This window comes from Leucopleurus acutus, assembly GCF_964270905.1.
Source record: "Leucopleurus acutus genome assembly, chromosome: 14".
NCBI lineage: Eukaryota > Metazoa > Chordata > Mammalia > Artiodactyla > Delphinidae > Leucopleurus > Leucopleurus acutus.
This window is the reverse complement of record NC_139156.1, coordinates 60070604-60095531: the sequence shown is the minus strand read 5'-3', so window position 1 is coordinate 60095531 and position 24928 is coordinate 60070604. Positions and strand designations below refer to the sequence as shown.

At 36.1% G+C, this 24928-nt stretch overlaps 1 protein-coding gene across 2 annotated transcripts in view; it reads right to left on the bottom strand.

Moving 5' to 3' along the window:
• The window catches only part of MICU1 (mitochondrial calcium uptake 1), a 198250-nt gene that overhangs the window by 57899 nt on the left and 115423 nt on the right, over positions 1–24928 (bottom strand). For both annotated transcript variants that reach the window (XM_082855096.1, XM_082855095.1), the window contains 2 exons: positions 21147–21229; positions 15785–15982 (listed from right to left, as the gene is read on the bottom strand). In XM_082855096.1, coding sequence (XP_082711222.1) covers positions 15785–15982; positions 21147–21229 — 281 coding nt within the window. The remainder of the gene's footprint in view (positions 1–15784; positions 15983–21146; positions 21230–24928) is intronic.

Sequence of the window (24928 nt, the reverse complement as noted above, 5' to 3'; positions counted from 1 at the left end):
TAACAAGAGTTCCAAGTCTAGGGTATATATCTAGAAGTGGAACTGCTGGCTTATCAAGGTAATATCTAATTATTTTCCGAAAGACTCACACCAATACTTTTATCAGCCATGTATAAGAGCTCCCATTGCTTCACACCTTCACCAGTACTTGGTATTGTCGGACTTTTAATTTTTTGCCAATCTAGTGTGTGTAAAAATGGTAGGTATAGGGCTTCCCTGGTGGCGCAGTGGTTAAGAATCCGTCTGCTAGTGCAGGGGACACGGGTTCAAGCCCGCAAGCCACAACTACTGAAGCCCACACGCCTAGAGTCCGTGCTCTGCAACAAGAGAAGCCACCGCAATGAGAAGCCCGCGCCTGCAATGAAGAGTAGCCCCCACTTGCCACAACTAGAGAAAGCCCACGCAGCAACAAAGACCCAACACAGCCAAAAATAAATAAATAAATAAATGTATTAAAATAAAAAAAAAAGAATAACTTGGAGATATCTTCAAGCTATGTTTCAAAAAAAAATGGTAGGTATAAACTCTTTAATGCTTTTGACATATATTGCCTAATTAATCTCCAGAAAGATGTACCAATTTATAATCTTAATAGTATATTAGAACACCCTTGACAACATCAAGTATAATTTTTAAAAATCTTTGCTAGAGTAAAAATGGTAACCCATTTTAATTAGTATTTCTTTGATTACTAGTGAGGCTGACCGTTTTTCAAACATGTGTACTACTCATTTCTATTTCTTCCGCTGAATTTTTTATGTTCCTTGCCTATTCACTTACAGAAGTGCTGATATCTGTCTCATTAATTTATAAGATTAAAAATATTTACCCTTAATTAATACAGTATAAATTTTTTTACCCAGTTTGCCCATCTTTTAATTTTAAGTCCGTTTTATGTACACAAGTTTTAAATCTTTATTGTGGTGAAACGCATGGATCTTTCTCTCTGCAACTTGTTTCACTGGTTTATATCTAGCAACTCTTTCCTTGTTAGATAAGAGGCTAATTAAGTATTGACTTATCATTTCTTCATTTAAAAAAAGGAAACATAACCTAAAATATTAAAACATATTCCTCAGTGTCAATCAATGAAAATGATTAAATCCTCAGAACAAAAGCTAAGTTTGTTTTAAAAAGTCCTCCAGATACTGAGTGAAGTAAGTCAGACAGAGAAAGACAAATATCATATGATATTGCTTATATGTGGAATCTAAAGAAATGGTACAAATGAACTTATTTACAAAACAGAAATAGAGTCACAGATGTAGAAAACAAACCAATGGTTAACAAGGGGGAAGGGGGGAAAAGATAAATTGGGAGATTGGGATTGGCATATACATACTACTATATATAAAATAGATAACTAATAAGAACTTACTGTATAGCACAGGGAACTCTACTCAATACTCTCTGATGACCTATATGGGAAAATAATCTAAAAAGGATTGGATATATGTATATGTATAACTAATTCACTTTGCTGTACAGCAGAAATTAACACAACATTGTAAATCAACTATACTCCAATAAAAATTAATTAAAAAAATAAAATCAACTGGGAATCTTTAAAAAAACCCAATAAATAAATAAATTAAATTAAATTAAATAAAAAATAAAATCCTCCAGTCTGCTGACTTTTTTTTAAACTAGTCTTAATGTTTGGGAATTTAGACTAAAATGGGGTCATTTAAGCCTAACTTAACCAGATTCTCCTTATTGAGGGAATAAGCTCAAGGAAATTCACTCCAGTTAACTTCCTTTTTTTGTTTAAATGTATATAATCAGCTACAGAGTGATGGAGAAAGCAAGAAAAAAATAGTCAGTTCCAAAGAAAAGAAGGCCTAAAAGGACTTAGTTAGAAAAATTCCTCAGGTTGTTAAAGAATAATCCATTCTCTATCATTCATAATAGCAAATACTTATATAGCACTTATTATGTGCCAGATCCTGTTCTAAGTGCTTTCTATACACTATTTCACACAGCATTTTGAATTATACAAAATTTGTGTGCTTATTTTTTCCTAAGATATGACCTTGATCAATATGAACAAGCCCCCAATTCTGGCAACGTTAACAGCTATTTAATATTCCAGTCAATCCATGAAGTTAGTGTTTCCACATGGAATTGCTATATCACGTTAGTCTCAAACTATTTTTTTTTTCAAACTATTTTTTTCTCTGAGATAACTCTTTCAGCAAGCAGTAGATCTTACCATATCCAATTTCTGCTTTCAACAACCATTTTATTCTAAATCACAGCAACATGAACAAAACCTTAGTCTTGGCACTATATATTCCTTTGAGATTTGAGGCCCAACGTTATTCAGAGTTCAAGGCCATTCTTCTTTTCATAAGATCACAATAGTTTTGGAAAACAGAAAGACTATCTATTGGAAAAAAATATAAAAGCTCCAATTTTAGGCGATAAGAACCAAGGACTAATCCTGGTAGGAGAGCAAAGTGCTATTTTTTCTCATTTGAGTGTCAGTTTGTTTTCCTCTGACTTCATTATTTCTGCAGATAGCTCTCTGGGATCTACTGTCTAGCTGAAAATACAACATATTTCCATACTGCTTTTGTCCGAGCATTGCTGACAGTACGTCAGCACTCAGAAAAAAGTTGGAGGTTTAGCGTGTTCATTACTTGACACCTAATGACCACTAGAGAAGGCCTGATGTGCTGATTTTACCTATAGGTGTAGTGAACTGGAAGGCACGAGCCAGTGTGAAAAGCTGTTAAAAAATAATGATGACAATTAAGACATACAGTTTACTCTGGGCTTGGTGTATTCATATTTGATCACTTCCTCATCACAGTGAATGACTGAATAAAGAAAAATAAAAGCCTCAACAAAATATTAGCAAACCCAATCCAGCAATATATGAGGGATTAAATACTGTGACCAAGTGAAATATATCCCATAAATGAAAGGATAGTTTAACAACTGAAAGTCAATTAAGGTAAGACATATCAATAAAATAAAGGTCAAAAACTACATGATCAAAAAAAAAAATGGGGAGAGAAGCAAACAATTCTTCTTGCTACGATTTTTCATATGAGAATACGGGTAATTTCTCCCACTTCCATAATGGGAGAAAAACTCTCTAAATCAGCAGACAGCAATTACTGGCAAATGATCAGAATATCAGAACTTGCCTAATAGAGGCAAGGAGGATATACATTTTTAGTGGGCCCCAGTGAAAGAGCAGGGAAGGGCGCAGAGCACAGCTTCTAAAAGAATGATGGCCGTTGAGGATATGACAAAGACTGGTTAGAACCGGTTAGGTCTAAGATGGCAGAAGATTTGACTTCCAGTGGACCTTAAATTTCATTATACGCTCATTGTAATATGTTAGCATGTTAAGTGACACACCCACCAGCACCATGACAGTTCCAAGGCTGACCATAAAAGGCCAAAAAGTGGGCAGTGGCCCAATTCCTGGAAATCTCTGTCCCTTCCTCAAAAAATACACTAGAAGGAATCAATAGCAGAATAACTGAGGCAGAAGAACGGATAAGTGACCTGGAAGACAGCACGGTGGAATTCACTGCCATGGAACAGAATAAAGAAAAAAGAATGAAAAGAAATGAAGACAGCCTAAGAGACCTCTGGGACAACATTAAATGCAACAACATTCGCATTACAGGCGTCCCAGAAGGAGGAGAGGGAGAAAGGACCCGAGAAAATATTTGAAGAGATTAGAGTCAAAAACTTCCCTAACATGGGAAAGGATGTACCCAACCAAGTCCAGGAAGTACAGAGAGTCCCATATAGGATAAACCCAAGAAGAAACACACCGAGACACACAGTAATCAAACTGGCAAAAATTAAAGACGAAGAAATATTACTAAAAGCAGCAAGGGAAAAATGACAAATAACATACAAGGGAACTCCCATAAGGTTAACAGCTGATTTCTCAGCAGAACGTCTACAAGCCAGAAGGGAGTGGCATGATATACTTAAAGTGATGAAAGGGAAGAACCTACAACCAAGATTACTCTACCCAGCAAGGATCTCATTCAGACTTGATGGAGAAATTAAAACCTTTACAGACAAGCAAAAGCTGACAGAGTTCACCACCAGCAAACCAGCTTTACAACAAATGCTAAAGGATCTTCTCTAGTCAAGAAACACATGAGAAGGAAAAGACCTACAATAACAAACCCAAAACAATTAAGAAAATGGTAATAGGAACATACATATCGATAATTACCTTAAATGTAAATGGATTGAATGCTCCCATCAAAAGACACAGACTGGCTGAATGGATACAAAAACAAGACCCATATATATGCTGTCTACAAGAGACCCACTTCAGACCTAGGGACACATACCAACTGAAAGTGAGGGGATGGAAAAAGATATTCCATGCAAATGGAAATCAAAAGAAAGCTGGAGCAGCAATACTCATATCAGATAAAATAGACTTTAAAATAAAGAATGTTACAAGAGACAAGGAAGGACACTACATAATGATCAAGGGATCAATCCAAGAAGAAGATATAACATTGTAAATATTTATGCACCCAACATAGGAGCACCTCAATACATAAGACAAATACTAACAGCCACAAAAGGGGAAATCAACAGTAACACATTCATAGTAGGGGACTTTAACACCCCACTTTCACCAATGGACAGATCATCCAAAATGAAAATAAATAAGGAAACACAAGCTTTAAAGGATACATTAAAAAAGATGGACTTAATTGATATTTATAGGACATTCCATCCAAAAACAACAGAATACACATTTTCTCAAGTGCTCATGGAACATTCTCCAGGATAGATCATATCTTGGGTCACAAATCAAGCCTTTGGAAATTTAAGAAAATTGAAATTGTATCAAGTATCTTCTCTGACCACAATGCTATGAGACTAGATATCAATTACAGGAAAAGGTCTGTAAAAAATGCAAACACATGGAGGCTAAACAATACACTACTTAATAACGAAGTGATCACTGAACAAATCAAAGAGGAAGTCAAAAAATACCTAGAAAGAAATGACAATGCAGACACGACGACCCAAAATCTATGTGATGCAGCAAAAGCAGTTCTAAGAGGGAAGTTTATAGCAATACAGTCCTACCTTAAGAAACAGAAAACATCTCGAATAAACAACCTAACCTTGCACCTAAAGCAATTAGAGAAAGAAGAACAAAAAAACCCCCAAGGTTAGCAGAAGGAAAGAAATCATAAAGATCAGATCAGAAATAAATGAAAAAGAAATGAAGGAAATGATAGCAAAGATCAATAAAACTAAAAGCTGGTTCCTTGAGAAGATAAACAAAATTGATAAACCATTAGCCAGACTCATCAAGAAAAAAAGGAGAAGACTCAAATCAATAGAATTAGAAATGAAAAAGGAGAAGTAACAACTGACACTGCAGAAATACAAAAGATCATGAGAGATTACTACAAGCAACTCTATGGCAATAAAATGGACAACCTGGAAGAAATGGACAAATTCTTAGAAATGCACAACCTGCCAAGACTGAATCAGGAAGAAATAGAAAATATGAACAGACCAATCACAAGCACTGAAATTGAAACTGTGATTAAAAATCTTCTAACAAACAAAAGCCCAGGACCAGATGGCTTCACAGGCAAATTCTATCAAACATTTTGAGAAGAGCTAACACCTATCCTTCTCAAACTCTTCTAAAATATAGCAGAGGGAGGAACACTCCCAAACTCATTCTACGAGGCCACCATCACCCTGATACCAAAACCAGACAAGGATGTCACAAAGAAAGAAAACTACAGGCCAATATCACTGATGAACATAGATGCAAAAATCCTCAACAAAATACTAGCAAACAGAAGCCAACAACACATTAAGAGGATCATACACCATGATCAAGTGGGGTTTATTCCAGGAATGCAAGGATTCTTCAATATACTCAAATCAATCAATGTGATACACCATATTAACAAATTGAAGGAGAAAAACCATATGGTCATCTCAATAGATGCAGAGAAAGCTTTTGACAAAATTCAACACTCATTTATCATAAAAATCCTCCAGAAAGTAGGCATAGAGGGAACTTTTCTCAACATAATAAAGGCCATATATGACAAACCCACAGCCAACATTGTCCTCAATTGTGAAAAACTGAAAGCATTTCCTCTAAGATCAGGAACAACACAAGGTTGCCCATTCTCACCACTCTTATTCAACGTAGTTTTGGAAGTTTTAGCCACAGCAATCAGAGAAGAAAAGGAAATAAAAGGAATCCAAATAGGAAAAGAAGAAGTAAAATTGTCACTGTTTGCAGATGACATGATAGTATACATAGAGAATCCTAAAGATGCTACCAGAAAACTACTAGAGCTAATCAATGAATTTGGTAAAGTAGCAGGATACAAAATTAATGCACATTCCTATACACTAATGATGAAAAATCTGAAAGTGAAATTAAGAAAACACTCCCAGGGCTACCCTGGTGGCGTAGTGGTTGAGAGTCCGCCTGCCGATGCAGGGGACATGGGTTCGTGTCCCGGTCTAGGAAGATCCCACATGCCGCAGACAAGCTAGGCCCATGAGTCATGGCCGCTGAGCCTGCGCATCCGGAGCCTGTGCTCCACAATGGGAGAGGCCACAGCGAGAAGCCTGCGTACCGCAAAAAAAAAAAAAAAGAAGAAGAAAGAAAACACTCCCATTTACCATTGCAACAAAAAGAATAAAATATCTAGGAATAAACCTACCTAAGGAGACAAAAGACCTGTATGCAGAAAATTATAAGACACTGATGAAAGAAATTAAAGGTGATACAAATAGATGGAGAGATATACCGTGTTCTTGGATTGGAAGAATCAACATTGTGAAAATGACTCTACTACCCAAAGCAATCTACAGATTCAATGCAATCCCTATCAAACTACCACTGGCATTTTTCACAGAACTAGAACAAAAAATTTCACAATTTGTATGGAAACACAAAAGACCCCGAATAGCCAAAGCAATCTTGAGAACGAAAAACAGAGCTGGAGGAATCAGGCTCCCTGACTTCAGACTATACTACGAAGCTACAGTAATCAAGACAGTATGGTACTGGCACAAAAACAGAAATATAGATCAATGGAACAGGATAGCAAGCCCAGAGATAAACACACGTACATATGGTCACCTTATCTTTGATAAAGGAGGCAGCAATGCACAGTGGAGAAAGGACAGCCTCTTCAATAAGTGGTGCTGGGAAAACTGGACAGCTACACGTAAAAGTATGAGATTAGAACACTCCCTAACACCATACATAAAAATAAGCTCAAAATGGATTAAAGACCTAAATGTAAGGCCAGAAACTATCAAACTCTTACAGGAAAACATAGGCAGAACACTCTATGACATAAATCACAGCAAGATCCTTTTTGACCCACCTCCTAGAGAAATGGAAATAAAAACAAAAATAAACAAATGGGACATAACGAAACTTCAAAGCTTTTGCACAGCAAAGGAAACCATAAAAAAGACAACCCTCAGAATGGGAGAAAATATTTGCAAATGAAGCAACTGACAAAGGATTAATCTCCAAAATTTACAAGCAGCTCATGCAGCTCAATAACAAAAAAAAATAACAACCCAATCCAAAAATGGGCAGAAGACCTAAATAGACATTTCTCCAAAGATGATATACAGTTTGCCAACAAACACATGAAAGAATGCTCAACATCATTAATCATTAGAGAAATGCAAATCAAAACTACCAAGAGATATCATCTCACACTGGTCAGAATGGCCATCATCAAAAAATCTACAAACAATAAATGCTGGAGAGGGTGTGGAGAAAAGGGAACACTCTTGCACTGCTGGTGGGAATGTGAATTGGTAAAGCCACTACGGAGAACAGTATGGAGGTTCCTTAAAAAACTAAAAATAGAACTACCATATGATCCAGCAATCCCACTACTGGGCATATACCCTGAGAGACCATAATTCAAAAAGAGTCATGTACCACAATGTTCATTGCAGCTCTATTTACAATAGCTAGGACATGGAAGCAACCTAAGTGTCCATTGACAGATGAATGGATAAAGAAGATGTGGCACATATATACAATGGAATATTACTCAGCCATAAAAAGAAACGAAATTGAGTTATTTGTAGAGGTGGATGGACCTAGAGACTGTCATACAGAGTGAAATGTAAGTCAGAAAGAGACAAACAAATACTGTAGGCTAACACATATATATGGAATCTAAAAAAAAAATGGTTCTGAAGAACCTAGGGGCGGGACAGGAATAAAGACGCAGACATAGAGAATGGATTTGAGGACATAGAGAGGGGGAAGGGTAAGCTGGGACGAAGTGAGAGAGTGGCATGGACATATATACACTACCAAATGTAAAACAGATAGCTAGTGGGAAGCAGCTGCATAGCACAGGGAGATCAGCTCAGTGCTTTCTGACTACCTAGAGGGGTGGGATAGGGAGGATGGGAGGGAGACTCAAGAGGGAGGAGGTATGGTGATATATGTATATGTATAGCTGATTCATTTTGTTATAAAGCAGAAACTAACACACCATTGTAAAGCAATTATACTCCAATAAAGATGTAAAAAAAAAGGAGTCTAAAATGTAATATATATTTGTATGTATATATGTATAACTGAATCACTTTTCTGTATACTTGAAAGTAACAGCATTGTAAATTAACTATATTTCAATTAAAAAAAAAAAGAGCAGACTCTAGAGGCAGACTGCCTAGAATCCAATCTCAGCTCCTCCTTTATTATGTGAGAGACCCTGGGCAAGTTACTTAACTTCTTTGTGCCTTAGTTTTCTCATTTGTTAAATGTGGATAATTATAATACCAACCTCACAGTGTTGTGAAGATTACAGGAAATAATGTACATACAGCACTTAGAGTAGTGCTTGGCTTATGGTGAACGCTCAAAAGATGTTGGCTAGTATTTTTATTAGGAATATGTACTCAAATTATTGTTAAAATGCTTGGTACTGCTAGAGGTCTACACCCACAGACTGTTGTGGCTAGAAGAGTAGGCACAGATTATACATTCACAATCATCTTCTTTCATACTACTTTTCATTTTACTGTATCACATTCAACTATATTGTAAATTAAATATTCTGCTGTAAGACTAAAAAAATTTTCACTGTATTCTGAATTCCAAAGCGTTGACCTATGAACTTTTGATATGCTGGTACACAGCTCATTCATAAATTGAGAAGCATTTGTTTTCTACTAAAAAATGGTTGATAAGACTATTTGAATGACAGACTGAGGAAAAATTTCCCTCAGAGAAAGATCTGATTTTCATGATTTATTTATGAGCCCCTTTTTTCTTGTGGCCAGTTTAAAATTAACTTAGAATGTAAATTAGAGACATGTGACGACAGGAAAATCCTGGTGATTGCCAAGTATGATAAAAGGTATGACTAACATATTGACTTTGGAATTGCAACACTATCTGCAAATAAAAAAACAGTATTAATCTCTAAGAGTTTTCTGCACTTTAATGATCAATCTGAAAGGTCAGATTCAGAAGTACTCATTAATGCCTTTTAAAAATCACGCCTAGATCATGTATTTTAAGCAACAAAGTGTCACTCAACTTTTCCCTTCATTGTCCAAAAAATATGAAACAAAAAAGCACTGTTTTGTATAGTTTTTACAGAGTAATTGTCAAGGTTACATTTACAACCTCAAAGGAGCTTTATATCACCAGGGACATTCTACCATGTATAGTATTTCCAGTCTGATTCTACCTATAAGCCACAAATGATAGCAAACTTGAGCTACAGGGTGTAAAGGGAATTGCAAGTTAAATGAGTTTGGTTTTGGGTGTTACATATCTTCTTCTAATGAGAAGATATATGTAACTCACCCTGAGAGCTAACTTGGTTTCATCAGGGCAAGACTTTGAACCTACCTGACAATGTGGTACAGAGAGAAGACAGAATTAGCTTTAAAAAGTATTGACATCAAGTCATGGGTGACTGATTTATAAGGAATTATTGAGGGCAATTAAATTTTTATTCTATTATTTTATATATTTCTATTTTTTAAAAAATATTTAATTAATTAATTTATTTAGGCTGTGCCGGGTCTTAGTTGAGGCATGTGGGATCTTCACTGCAGCATTCGGGATCTTTAGTTGTGGCATGTGGAATTCTTAGGTGTGGTATGCAGATTCCTTAGTTGTGGCATGCAAACTCTTAGTTGTGGCATGCATGCGGGATCTAGTTCCCCGACCAGGGATTGAACATGGGTCCCCTGCATTGGGAGCACAGAGTCTTACCCACTGGACCACCAGGGAAGTCCCTATATTTCTATTTTTTAAAGTGATGATTATTTCCTAAAAAGTCCCTTGGTGTCCTAGGCAAAGAAAGACTAGGTTTAAAACAAGGTTATTAAGATAATAATAAAGGTTTTTTTTTAAACCTTTAAACATGTACTTGGCTCCTTAAAGTTATAAATCCCTAAAAGAGACAAGTACTCTTTAATAACCCTTTTAATGACTTTTGGAAAATTCAAGCTGAAAACATCTAAGGATGGAATAAGAAACTATAGATTTATTACTATCCACATTCTGCTTTGTAGAGGCAAAAGTGGAAGAATAAAACTAAAAGAAACCCAATGAACATATCACATATTGTTTCTTAGATTTAATTAAATCAAAGCCAACTCTCATCTTTAAGTTTACATAATAAGTGTCAGTTTCCCAGGGGAAAAAAACCCCAAAACAGGATGCTAAGATAAGAAGAAATCTGCTCTGCCAAGAGTGTTCTAGTTCCAGAAAGTGTTTGGTTTAGTGTTTGGTTGAAAGCATTCTGGTCTCATTTCCCACAATCTTTCAGCCAAGAAAAGAGCTGAAGTTTGTCTTTCAATACGGCCCTCTGTATCGGGACAAGAAAGATTTAATTCTACTTTAGTACTTTAAAGAGACGAGTACAAAGATGTCAGCCTGATGATCTAAAGGGTAGGTGATTCTGGAATTCCTTAATATTGAGTTCCTAAATATTTAAATTAAATTAACCCTCATTTTTTTGCTCTACTCTTATTGGCAGATGGGAATAATTAGCATAGTTCTTTATGTTTCCCTGTTATCTTTCTTTCTGACTGAACAAATCTAGTTCACTTCAATATTTTTTTTCTTGAAGACTGGGAATGTAAGACAGTTACTGTTACCCTTTGAACTATATCTAATTTACCTTCAGATTATTGATACTTATTCCATCTTAAAATGTGATAATCTTGTTGGTTATGCAATAAGCATGCGAGCCCCCAAAACTAATAAAAAAGATCATGCTACAGATTGGAATTCCATTAGATGATACTGTTTCAGTTTCCTTGTTGCGTATTCTGGAGTTGGTTTCTTCCTTCTTGTATAAATTAGTTTTTGCTTTTCTTTGACATAATGACAGCTCCTTTTTCTCCTCCCCCCAAATTAAAATTAATCATAATCTTTCAAAGAGTTCTGTATTACCTTTCATTTTTGACTGACATCCTACTTGCTGTAGTCCTCAAGAAATCAATGAATATATTAACTGAAATTAGACTTGGCACCTGTCTCCAAGGAACTCAGCTAAATAGCTCTTGGGAGACTTAGATGGAATTTTTAATAACTTCAAAAGGGATTTTTAAAAAAACTGTGCATTCTTTTTTTGACATTAAGCCATTGCGATTTATTAAAATGCATGTATATGTGGCTCTTATATGCATGTGAAAATTTAAGTATTTAATTAAATAGTTCATAATTTTATTCCAAGTCATTATAACTCCTTTTCCCAACAGCCTTAAACACAAAGGTATTTCACTATTGACTTATCTTTTCTTATAAAACTGTGCATTCTTAAGTCACTCTTTCAAACCCATGCTTTCTGAGTTCCCAAATAAAGACATAAGGGTAGAATAAAACAAATATGACCAGAGGTAAGAGCTTTAGAACACTCTAAAAAAACTAACAAGTTAATGATTGTTATGAAAAGAAACTAAACGGCTAGTTTAGGTAGTATCTTATCAACACAAAAGAACAGTGTATTTCTTCTCAGCCACAACATTCAACTTGAAGGGCAAAGGAACTGGAAAAACATGGTGCTGAAGAAGGGAGACTACAAATATTCAAGACTTTTTGTTTGTTTGTTTCTAAATTTCAGAACGTTTTGTTTTTCTTTAGAGCTCTAAATAAGTCAGGTACAGAAACCTCATCTCAGACTAAAAGTAATAACAATCAGATGATGAATAGAAAAGAGTTTAGTCTGAAAGAGTGAGTTGGAATCCTGGTTGTACCATTTAATAGCTCTGCAACTTTTATCTTTTCGAATTTCAGTTTCTACCTCTGTAACACCGGTATAATACCGCCAAACCCAATAGGGCTGGCAAGAACTAAAATAAAGAAGGCATGTAATATCTGTACAATGCCTGGCTCATAGTAGGCATTTGATAAATTTTCATGGACTTTCTCCCCTTCCCTAACCACTGTGGAAATTAAAATTGACAGATAAATAGTGTTCTCTTCACTCTCAAAGCTATTGTGGTGAGAAAAAGATAGAAATAACCAAATGGAGCTATAAGTCTCCTCGATCTAAAATTTTAAAGTAGATAAGTAAGCAGTGAAATAAAACTGGTAAGAGATAAATAGAATAATGGAACTATAAAACCCATATGAAAGCTAAGATACTGTTAATCATTCCTATTTTCCTCTTGGCTGTGATGATATTATATTTCATATTCAGTGAGGGGATAAATTACCCAAACTTCGAAAAGTAAAATTAAAAGTGTTTCACAAAAACAAAAAATGCTTCTATTTTCTAGATGTTTTATCAGAAAAATATTTCAAAATGAAAGTAAGGCCTTTCAGTCATTCATCTGAGATGACCTGTTTACGTGTCTATTACATGCCAACTGTCATACTAAAGGGCAGAGCGTATACAAAAGAAGGTGGAAGAATCTGTTAAAGGCGTAGTACATGCCAAGTGTTTCAGGCATGCACCACTGTGTTAGTTCACTAGGGATGCCATAATAAAACACTACCAACTGGGTGACAAATAGCAGAAATTTATTTTTTCACAGTCCTGGAGGCTGGAAGTCCAAGAACAAGGTGTAGGCAGTGTCGGTTTCCTCTGAGGCCTCTCTCCTTGGCTTGCAGTTGGCTACCCTCTTGCTGTCTCTTCACATGGTTGTCCCTCTGTGTACGTACACCCCTGGTGTCCGTGTCTCTTTCTGTGTCCAAATTTCCTCTCCTTATAAGGCTACCAGTAAGACTGGATTAGGGCTCACCTTAATAGCCTCATTTTAACTTAATCACATCTTTAAAGGCCCTATCTCCAGACTGGGGGTTGAGATTCAACATAGCAATTCTGGGGGAAGACACAATTCAGCCTATAAGAAACATCATCTCACTTAATCATCACCACATTGTATAAATGAGGATATAGGCTTTGAGAGAATAAATAACTCATCGAATGTCAGATAGCCAGTAAGTGGTAGAAGGAAAATTTTAACCAAGGTCTCGTTATGAGTACACCAAAGCCTTTGCTCTTTCTGCTATTCACATCTCCTCAAAGAATTACACATCAACTTGGGAAGACATAGTACTGACTGATGAAACTGTAAATATGGGGCTTACTGATAAGGAGACAATTATTCACTGAACTTGTGTATTATATGGAAAGAAGGGACTCAGGATTAATAACCATTTATATAATAAATAGAATATTTATTACATTTTAGGCTGGGTTCTTTCACAAAAGAGTCTATTGGTTTCCTTACAGGAGGAACTGCTGATTGTCAAACAGAACAGTGTTGGTATGTCTTGGCCCAAAGCCTACAGAAGATCCAAGTCAATGTCAAATACAAGAGTGTTTTCTAGAATAAATATCTTAGATATACTCTTTTAGATCTCTTTTCTTCTACATTTGGGTGTAGGTTATGTGCAGGTATACATGTATGAAATCCCTAATCTGCTTTAAAACATTCTACATTTATCGTTTAGAGTTTGTTAAAAGTACCATTCTAGCTTGTGCTTTATTCTCTAACTACATTTGATGGATGTATACTATATGTTAAACTGTAATTACATAATTAATAAGTTAAATAATTTACACTCCTAGATTATGTTATAAGGCTTCCAAAGAAGACCATTACAGGTATGCATACTAAGGCATAGGTCTAGAATCCTGGTACATACCAACTCTTACACAAAAACTGTTGGACTCCTCAAAGCCGGAAGTAAAACTCCCATGTGAAAGATGTCCTCCTTATACTACCAGGAAAGAAACAAAGAGAGGCAACTGTGGATGAGTAACTAAAGTATATGGGGGACTAAAGAAAGATAAGAATTATTTTAACAAGATCTGTTTGTACAAATTACTCTCGACTTTGACTCCCCTTTTCTGGTGATAAGAATGCAAACTTCACAAAGCTAAGTTGCCTCTCTTTGTTCAACTTAGTATATAAACAATTAGGCCTAGCCACTCCTTTGGGTCTTCATTTTCCTATGGGGATTCTCATGTATGTGTAAAAATCTGTATACTTTTCTCTTGTTAATCTGTCTGATGTCAATTTAAGACTCAGGCCCAGGTGGAGACCCTAGGAGGGTAGAGGTAAAGTTTTGTGCCCCCTGCACTATATATATAATAAATATATAGTACTTACCATGTATTATAAGGGCTACAAGAGCCTCCTGAAGGAGGCTGAATTGTGGAAAACCATTATTTTGAGGTAAGTTCCTTGAATATTAATTATACCATTTCCCAAAAAAACAGTACAAAAGCACATTCCAAAGTTAGATCTGATTTTTAGTATGATTTATTCTTCTGCTTCTCTCCTAGAGAATGAATATTAAACAGTGTTCTTATCAGTAATGGGAATTCAGTTGTGATTTTTCAAACTGTCTCAACTGAGGGAAGTGGGTGGAAGAGGTGGGAGTAGTATATTAGAATCTCCAGGGAAAAAATGGGAGAGCAGATAGAGAAGTAATATTCAGAGTTTAAAAACAAAGCAGTGCTTTTCTCCAATACTTTTATGTGTTTTTAGTCATAGGATTTAATGTTTTGAAATTTCAAGTAACATTAAGGCAGGGCATATGTTAACCAAAAACAGAGGTTGAGGAACACCAGCATAAGGGAATTTTTAATAATCAGAAGAAATCAGACACTTCATTTTTTTGTCTCCAGACTAAAGTGCATATAGAAGGCATTTAATGAACGTTTTGAACTGAACAGACTCAGTAGCCAATTAACCCCCAATTACTTACTTAATTCAACAAGTACACGCATAGAAAAAGGTAATGTTCTTACAGAGTTGTGTCCAGGAACTGAACACCATGATGGTCTAAACTTTCAGTGGAAAAGTAAATCCCCAAACCCAGTATGACACCTTTGTAACTCTGAGCACATATATTTTTATTTCTGACATTTTGTGTTTCCAGCTGTTACTACCTTTGTAAACTTTCATAGAAAGAGTTCCTTATTATCCCCCTCTCCTTACCCCTTTGGTGCCTTCTACACAATAAACATACATGCTCAGGTTGAGAACTGCTCTGACCCCTGAACTTCTTTTTCCTCAAGCTGAGTATCCAAAGACAACTAAGATTTTCAATTTGACTTTTTTGGCTTTCAGTCCCAGAACAAACTTATTGTAAGACATATTATTTCCTACCTGCTGTCTGGCTGTAGATCACTGATAAGGCTCAAACTAATCAGTTCTCATGGTTGGAGGCAGATTGAAAGAATACTTACAGTACAGGCCCCTCCCAACCCAGCAGCTCTACATGCATACATGATGGACAGTGCCCTGAAGTCCAAGGAATACCTACTTCCAGCTTCAGAACATCGTGCTGAAGTTTACGCTGAAATTCAAGGAAGTTTTTGATTGTCAGCTTCCCCTTGAGATCAGCTCCAAAAAAGTAGGTTGTGAGGGCTGAACACAAGCCAGACTTGAGGGTGTTACCAGTTGTAGAACGATCTCTGTGACGCATTCCCATGCTGGTTTGGGAGCGAATGATGCTCTGAACCTAATGGAGAAGCAAACCCCCGTCCAGAAAAACATTACAAGGTGGAAAATATGGAAAAGTAAGAATAGTAACTGACTATCAACTGCTTACTGTTTGCCTACACTGCGTTACAATGCTCTCTTTTAATGCTCACAACAGTCCTATGAGATAAGCCCCATGATTATTCTCATTTTACAGATGAGGAATTTGAGGTACACTGCTAAATAACTTGCTTGAGGTCAAGTAGCTAGCAAACAATTGAACTGGTATTCTAACATACATGCTTGACACCTTTATAATTGGGATGCCTTTTAAAATCTCTCTTTAGAAAAAAGTATGCATTTGTTGTAGGTTCAAAACCTCACACACAACATTAAAATAATCATCAACCTCACAGTAATACCTTCCATATCTCAGGAGACTTTCAAAAATTTCACACTTCTCACTACTGACTCTCCAGTTGTGATGAGAGGCGGTATAGCTATAGGCAAATACTTGATATCACACAGATATTGAGATAACACATTTATTAGAATGATAATGTGAAACATAAAGTTGGTATGAAGTAATTCTCCAAGAGAAGATGGAGAATTAATCTGAGAAGTTTTAAATGAGCTTTTGAAAACAAACAACCCAATCCAAAAATGGGCAGAAGACCTAAATAGACATTTCTCCAAAGAAGATATACAGATTGCCAACAAACACATGAAAGAATGCTCAATATCACTAATCATTAGAGAAATGCAAATCTAAACTACAATGAGGTATCATCTCACACCAGTCAGAATGGCCATCATCAAAAAATCTACAAACAATAAATGCTGGAGAGGGTGTGGAGAAAAGGGAACCCTCTTGCACTGTTGGTGGGAATGTAAATTGATACAGCCACTATGGAGAACAGTACAGAGGTTCCTTAAAAAACTAAAAATAGAACTACCATACGACCCAGCAATCCCACTACTGGGCATATACCCTGAGAAACCATAATTCAAAAAGAGTCATGTACCACAATGTTCATTGCAGCTCCATTTACAATAGCCAGGACATGGAAGCAACCTAAGTGTCCATCGACAGATGAATGGTTAAAGAAGATGTGGCACATATATACAATGGAATATTACTCAGCCATAAAAAGAAACGAAATTGAGTTATTTGTAGTGAGGTGGATGGACCTAGAGTCTGTCATACAGAGTGAAGTGTAAGTCAAAACAGATAGCTAGTGGGAAGCAGCCACATACCACAGGGAGATCAGCTCAGTGATTTGTGACCACCTAGAGGGGTGGGATAGGGAGGGTAGGAGGGAGACTCAAGAGGGAGGAGATATGGTGATATATGTATATGTATAGCCGATTCATTTGGTTATAAAGCAGAAACTAACACATGACTGTAAAGCAATTATACTCCAATAAAGATGTTTAAAAAAATACAAAAAAAAAAATGAGCTTTTGAGAAAGAATAATTTGGGGGACTAGCAACCATGGCTTAACTATATAAAATGAGCTTTTTGAGGCAAGTCTATGATTGATATAGCATTTTTTTTCACAAGTTCCTGCAATCTTTTCTACCTCTTCACAAGCTAAAATAACAACTATTCAGAATAATTAAAATTGTGATATGTAAGAACAGATAATAAAGGTATATTATATAAATAAACAATATATATAGCCTTGTGGATGATGATTTTTAAATTGCCAAATTAGAAAAGCATAATACTTTAAAACTTAAGATTTGTAACAATGGATTTCCATGGTTAAATGTCTTTTATTTGTTTTATTTATTACCTATGACCATAAAAAGACTTGTTTAACACAATTTAAAAGTCTCTGGCTCTAAAAGGTAAAAGTAGTATAATGGAAAGACACAAGATGGGGAATCAGGACACACGGGGTCTAATTCTGTTGCTCTGCAGTGAAAGCACAATTTATGCAGTTCATTTAACTTCTTTGGGCCTTAGTTTTCTCATTGGAAAAGTTCACGGTTTTGTCTCTAAGTCTCCTTATAACTCTAGGTTAATATCATAAATGCTTCTGATTATGATTTTTTTCTGGGTTCATGTTTTATCATGTAAATAAGATTTCTTGACATTTGTTTTTCATGCACACGGAGACTTGAAAGATAGGTATACAATGGATTTTAAAATTATTTAAGTTGAAGTTTTTTAGACATTAAATTGAAATACAGGATAATCAGTACAGTGCTGCTTCTATTTGAAGGCAATACACAATTCATTTTCTCTGCCTGGGTATGAGAACTGAAGAATTTTCCAATAGCAGTGAACCAGTATTGAGCATCAACGTCAAGACCTGTCATGATTTAAATTTTGTCTGTGCTATAATATTGCAGCTTATACCCTTCCTATGGTGGAAATGTATATGTTAGCTTCAAAAATGTGGTGCTGAAGAGTGTATGTGGAAATTTCATTCCCTTTCTCCTGTCTCACAACTCATACTTTCATACTAAAAAATCATTTCTGTCACAGCCTCGGGTGAATGTAGCCCAAACAGTTATGAGATTTCTTAAAAAATATCTTTTGCTAGGTTAGTTCTGTTTTATGATCTGCTATGAAATGGGTTAAAGAAAAGGATCTGGGGGCTTCCCTGGTGGCACAGTGATTAAGAATCTGCCTGCCAATGCTGGGGACATGGGTTCAAGCCCTGGTCTGGGAAGATCCCACCTGCCGTGGAGCAACTAAGCCCGTGCGCCACAACTACTGAGCCTGCGCTCTAGAGCCCGTGAGCCACAACTACTGAGCCCACATGCCACAACTACTGAAGCCCGTGCGCCTAGAGCCTGTGCTCTGCAAAAAGAGAAGCCACCGCAATGAGAAGCCCGTGCACCACAAATGAAGAGTAGCCTCTGCTCACCACAACTAGAGAAAGCCCACGTGCATCAATGAAGACCCAGTTCAGCCAAAAATAAATAAATAAATTAAATAAATTTATAAAAAAAGAAAAGAAAGGTCAGAGAAAACCTACACTATTTACAGTCATGTAATGTTTTTTAGTAATTTATGTTTATGCATGATCAAAGTGATTTTTGAAAAAGATGAATAAAAGAGTAATATTAGGTATTAGCTTGCTTCACACCACATTGACTTTGAAGATACACAATGATGAAATGTGTGTGTCCTCATACTGGTTCTGTTTTACGTTTTTTGTAAGCTTGACAAATTTACCGTCAAGAAAATACCTATTTAGCTGGAAATCAAAGTTTGAATGTTTTAAAGCTTAGTGCACTTTCAACTTAAAGAATTATTATATTGCCCAAAAATGTAGAACGTAGAACAATGAAGCAGAGAAACTTCTAATGAGAGCTATTCACTCCTGAACCACCTCATAATTATTTTTGTTTCTCTAAAGAGTTTTTACATCAAAATTCCTTGTGATCAATATTACAAGTTCCATCCGTTTAACAAGGCCAGTTATCAAGGGATCATATTAGATGAAATTAATACTCCCTTCTCTGTCAAGTGAGCAGAATGGTGGAGTGACTGCTCCAAGTCATTCAGCATTTCAACAGCAATGCCAAAAATGTTGGTGAGGATGTGGAGAAAAGGGAATCCTCAGGCACTAGTGGGAATGTAAATTGGCGTAGCCAGTATGGAAAACAGCATGAAGATTCCTCAAAACATTAAGACTAGAACTATCATATGATCCAGCAATTCCACTTCTGAGTATTTATCCAAAGGAAACCAATCACTATGTTGAAGAGATATCTTCAGCACCCCCCACCACATTCATTGCAGCATTATTCACAATAGCCAGGACATGGAAACAACCTAAGTGTCCACTGGCAGATGAATGGATAAAGAAAATATGATACATACACACACACACACACACACACACACACATACTGGAATGTTATTCAGACATAAAAAAGGAAGTAAATCCTGCCATTTGTGATTAACATGGATGAACGTTGAGGGCATTATGCTGGATGAAATAAGTCAGAGAGAGAAAGGCAAATACTATATGATCTCACTTATATGTGGAATCCAAAAAAAGCTGAACTCACAGGCACAGAGAACAGATTGTTGGTTGCCAGAAGCAGGGGATGGAGGGTGGGCAAAATGAGTGAAGGTGGTCTAAATTTCCACTTATAAGATAAATAAGCCTTGGGGATATAAGCATGGAGACTATAGTTAACAAAACTAAATTGTATATTTGAAAGCTGCTAAGAGAGGAGATCTTAAAAGTTCTCATCACAAGAAAAAAAACTACGTGTGGTGATGGATATTAACTAAATTTATTGTGGTAATCATTTCAAAGTATATACATAGGTCAAATTATTATGTCATACACCTAAAACAATGTTATATGTTAACTATATCTCAATAAAAATAAAATAGTTCTGTGTAAAATAAAATTAAAAATACCAAAATAAGTCTATTTATAATCATTTGAGGCTGCCTGGTAACACCAGTGAAGTGCAGAATTACGAAAAGTGAAGGTATTAGACAGACATAGCTTGCAAATTTGAATAAGTATCTGTAGGTATTTTGAAATATTTGTCTCTGTGCATTTCTTATTTAAAGATACACTATTCCTGATACTTTCTCCCACTTCCTTTTTGCCTCTTTACTCATTGTGAATACAAAATGTTATCTCCCACATATATATTTTTTTCTGTTTTGAAACCACTTCTACCAAACATAATAATTATACCTGGAGAGACACCATGGCCCTCCAAGAACAGAAGTTTGATGGAAATGTAATCTCTTCCTAGGATTCAGAAGAAACTATATACTTTTATGGCTGGAACCTGCTACAGTAAAAGGCATCGTACCATTTTTCCTTCTCTTACAGAAATCCTTTCAGAACATATGTCATTCATCCTTGTATTCTGGAACTGCCTAGCACAAAGGAGCTATTTAATAAATGTTGATTGGATATATGATTGAATAACCGTAACTTAGCCTCTCAGCATTAGATCTAATTCATGTTGGGGAATCAGAGCAATGTTGACCTTAGTAATATGCTCAAATAATTCCTTACATTTAGAGTAAAAACAAACAAAAAAACTTCACCTATTAAAAGTGGAGATAATTCTGAAAAATGATACATTTGGTACTTCAAAAACTGGATAGCATCAGAATATACTGACCAAGACCACAGTAACTCCAAGGCACATGAAAATGTGTTAAATATTAATGTATTCAAAGGAAATTTCCAGGAAAACTTGCCTGTTCAAACTCCTCCATGTCTACTTCTCCATCTCCATTCAAGTCAAACATCTTGAAGGCAATTTCAAAATTTCTCTGAGGAGCTGCAAGTTAGGAAGGAAGGAAGGACAGGAGGGAGGGAGGAAGAAAAAAGAAAAATATTTAGAAGGTATTGACCAAAAATAATCATTCCTTTAAGAAAAAAAGATAGTTAAACATTAAAATGTAATATCAAGTCACAGAATGCCACCATATGTATCTTAATCAACCTTTTAGCAATAGTCCTTAAAACCAAAAGAGAATTTTACCCTGGCCAGTAAAGATAGCACTTGTCTATCTTTGTGTTTCAACACTCTCTTTTTAAATACTTCAGCTTTGCTTTCTTAGAAACCATCCTCTTAACTGAATAATATTAACATTGTTCTGTTACTTAAATATAGTGTTATTTATCTGGGCATGAAAGTCTATTTGGGGTGAGATATACTGCTGCAAAGTAAGAAGCTAAAACTCTAAGTCTTTGTCTTGCCTTTTTAAAACAAGCTAGCTTTCTACTTTGTTTTTTCTAGTCTCTCCACTGTAAGTACAACCAGGAGTTCAGTGGATATCATTCTGCCAACAGGTTATTACCTACACCGCTCTACTCAATGTCACTATAGCTCTGTGGTAAGGCAGAAAAGCACAATGTCAGCTACCCAGCCCCCTATTTTAACCATGTCAGCTGGGTACACAAATTACTAAGCAAAGTACACTTAAATGTTTAAAAAACAAAATGAAAAGTGCAAAGCTTGAGAAGACAGTATATATTTTTTTCCTTTAAGTGAATGATGAAAGTGTTTCAAGACTTCTTTAATGTTCCTAGGTTAATCAAAATAAAATTAATATATTTGTGCATTAGGATAAAATATAAATAGAACAGCCCTCCTTCCTTACCAATGCTAAACGTTCTACTAAAGAAAATAGCGACTTCCCTGGCAGTCCAGTGGTTAGGACTCGGCACTGTCACTGCAGGGGCCTGGGTTTGATCCCTGGTTGGGGAACTAAGATGCCACAGGCCATGTCGCGTGGCCAAAAAAAAAAAGAAGAAAGCTAAGTCGTTTACCTCTTTCCTTTGGTGCTTCAAATTTATATAGCTATAGAGAATAAACCAAAATAAAATTTCCTATATATCCTAATACTACTGAATTAAATTTTCAGTTAATTATCACTTTTAGTAAAAAAAAAAATAACAATTAAAGATTATATGTAGACAAAAGGGCTTAGTGTATTATGCATTGTTACAGACAGTCCATATTCCCATCATGCTCATGAATTTGTCAGTATCAACACTTTCTAGGCTTAAATTCCATTTTCACCTAGCTAGCCAACTAAGTGGGTAAGTTCCTGGTTTTTAGTTGCCTGGGTGAATCACGTGCTTGTCAGTTTCCAATTGCCTGTTTCACTTGATAATGGCTTCCAACAGGTTTGCTCTTCTTAGGCCACCAGTATGATTGCTGAGAAGGATGCAGTGGGGGGGGGATTAGATTTTCGTATATTTATTGTCACTTCTCAAATTATTCCTACCTGTCTGGATGCTATCGTTTACTGAAGAGTTACTATGTACCAAGCACTGGGCTGAATAATTCTAAGCTGTTATCTGATTTTGTATTCTCAATACTGAAAATTTTATTTCTTTCTTAATTTTTTCAACAGAGTAGGAAATTGGGGCTCAAAGTCACTAAATGACTAATTCAAAATCACACAGCTAATAGGCAGCAGACCTGGTAAGTGAACATAGGTCAACACTGACTCCAAAGCCCATAATTTTTTCATTATGTTCCACAGCCTCCAATATGAAGACAGTGGTACTTAAAATAATAAACCAATACTCTTTATTCTGGTATGTTTTGACTTAGAAACAAAACAACCAAACATGACTCACTGGTTACATCAGTCTCTGCAATAGCTCAGAGTTTCAAGTGGTCCATCTAAAGGATTTACCTGATATCAAAGAAACATTGTATGTGAGGAGCTCAGTAGTTTAAGCTTGGTTGCACTCATAGGCATAGACAACATCAGATTCTCTGATAGACTTGTCACATATTTTTAAAAATTCTAAATATGAATTTCTTTAAACAGGAGTGCCTCCCTGTTCTCCCCTATTGTCTCAAACTTGGACCACTGCACTCACATACATTATTTGCCTAATCCTTACAGATTCTTGAAATTGTAAGAACTGCAGACAATATGAGGTCACTGAAAGTTTTAAGTGGAGGAGTGCCACAATCACACAGGCATTCAGAAAGAACTTCTCTGGCTACAGTGTGAAGGATGAGTTGGAAAACAAGAAGCAGCCTCAGAGAAGATCATAAAAGCTCTTGTAAATGGTGCAAATGTGAACTGAGGTGATGGCGGTGGTCATGGAGAGAAGGAAACGTATCTGAAATAACTTGAGGCAGAAAGTATATAACTTAATGATTAATTAGCTGTGATGAGTTAAGAGTAAAAAAGGCGGACAGCATGACTGGCTTAGGCTACCAGGTAGCCTGCATATCACTAATCAAGAGATAAAAGGAATGGAAAAGGTTTGAGAAAAAAAATGAATTCAGATAGGACCTCCTGAATTCAAGGAGTCCATAGCATATTCAGATGAAAATGTTCAGGAGATAGGTGGAAATATGGGTCTAAAGCTTAGAAGAGAGAGGTTAAAGCTGGGAATCATTAGCATAAATATGTTAGCCGCAAAGACCTGAAATGAAGTTGTCCATGGAGAACTGAAGGTTGAGGAGAAGGGTAAAGAAAGGGTAGAATGAGCTGGAAACCAATACTTAAGGTGAAAGGAAAAAGAAAGGAAGCAGTGACAGAGGAGGCGGTATCACAACATCAAGGGAAATGTGGTCCAAATGAATAGAAATAGGGAAAGATCTGGCCAGAAGCAGTCAAAGTGCTGCTACTCCTGAATTAAAGCAGCATTCTCATTCCCTATCTCCACTGATTACAGAGGGGACACAGAGTTCTCAAAATTTTAGCTTTATCATGATCTGTTATTCCTACTATCCTGTGAGTTCTGTGATGGCATATGCCCAGTCATTTATATGACTGAATGAGTTATTATGGCAAATCATACTTATATGTTCTCCTACAACTAAGGTTAAATTCACTTTACCGAACAAAGCACATCCTATACTGCTTGAGGTTTCTTTATCTTTTTATCCTGGCTTACTCCCAGGATATCTGCTTTATGTGGAGCGACTCAGAGTGTTTATTAAAGAATATGTGCTGACACTCTCAGGCTGAGCTCCTGTGCCCTGGTCACTGATATGGCAAGTCAGGGCAGCAGCTGTGCACACTCCCACTTAGGCCTTAGCAGTCTATCAGGCAAGGAGTAGTTCTCTCAGTCTATTCAATCTTCATCTGTTGATCATGTCAAAGCACTTAAGTAAAAAACCAGCTTGCTTTAAGTGAAACATGCTACACAGGAATATGCTGCTAGGCAATTTTCTCATACTCTCCTGTCTCCCTTTAAATGTAGGCTTTGGAGTAATTTTTAAATCTAGCTGCTCTGGAAAGCTAAAGGTGTCTTGAGTTTACATTAATTCACAACCTATTTCCATAGAAAGGTACAGAGAGAGGAATTCTTTTGAATTCCAGGCTGCTTGTAGAGTGACAGTGAAGCTCTGCTCTGCCCGCTCCTTGTGTTAATGGCTTAATCTACTTTCTGCGCATCAATTTCTAAAACAATTATACATTGGAACTGATCAAAACAATGGAATTCTATACAAAGTTCATCACTATACATCCTTTACTCATAATTCCATGATAGTCTT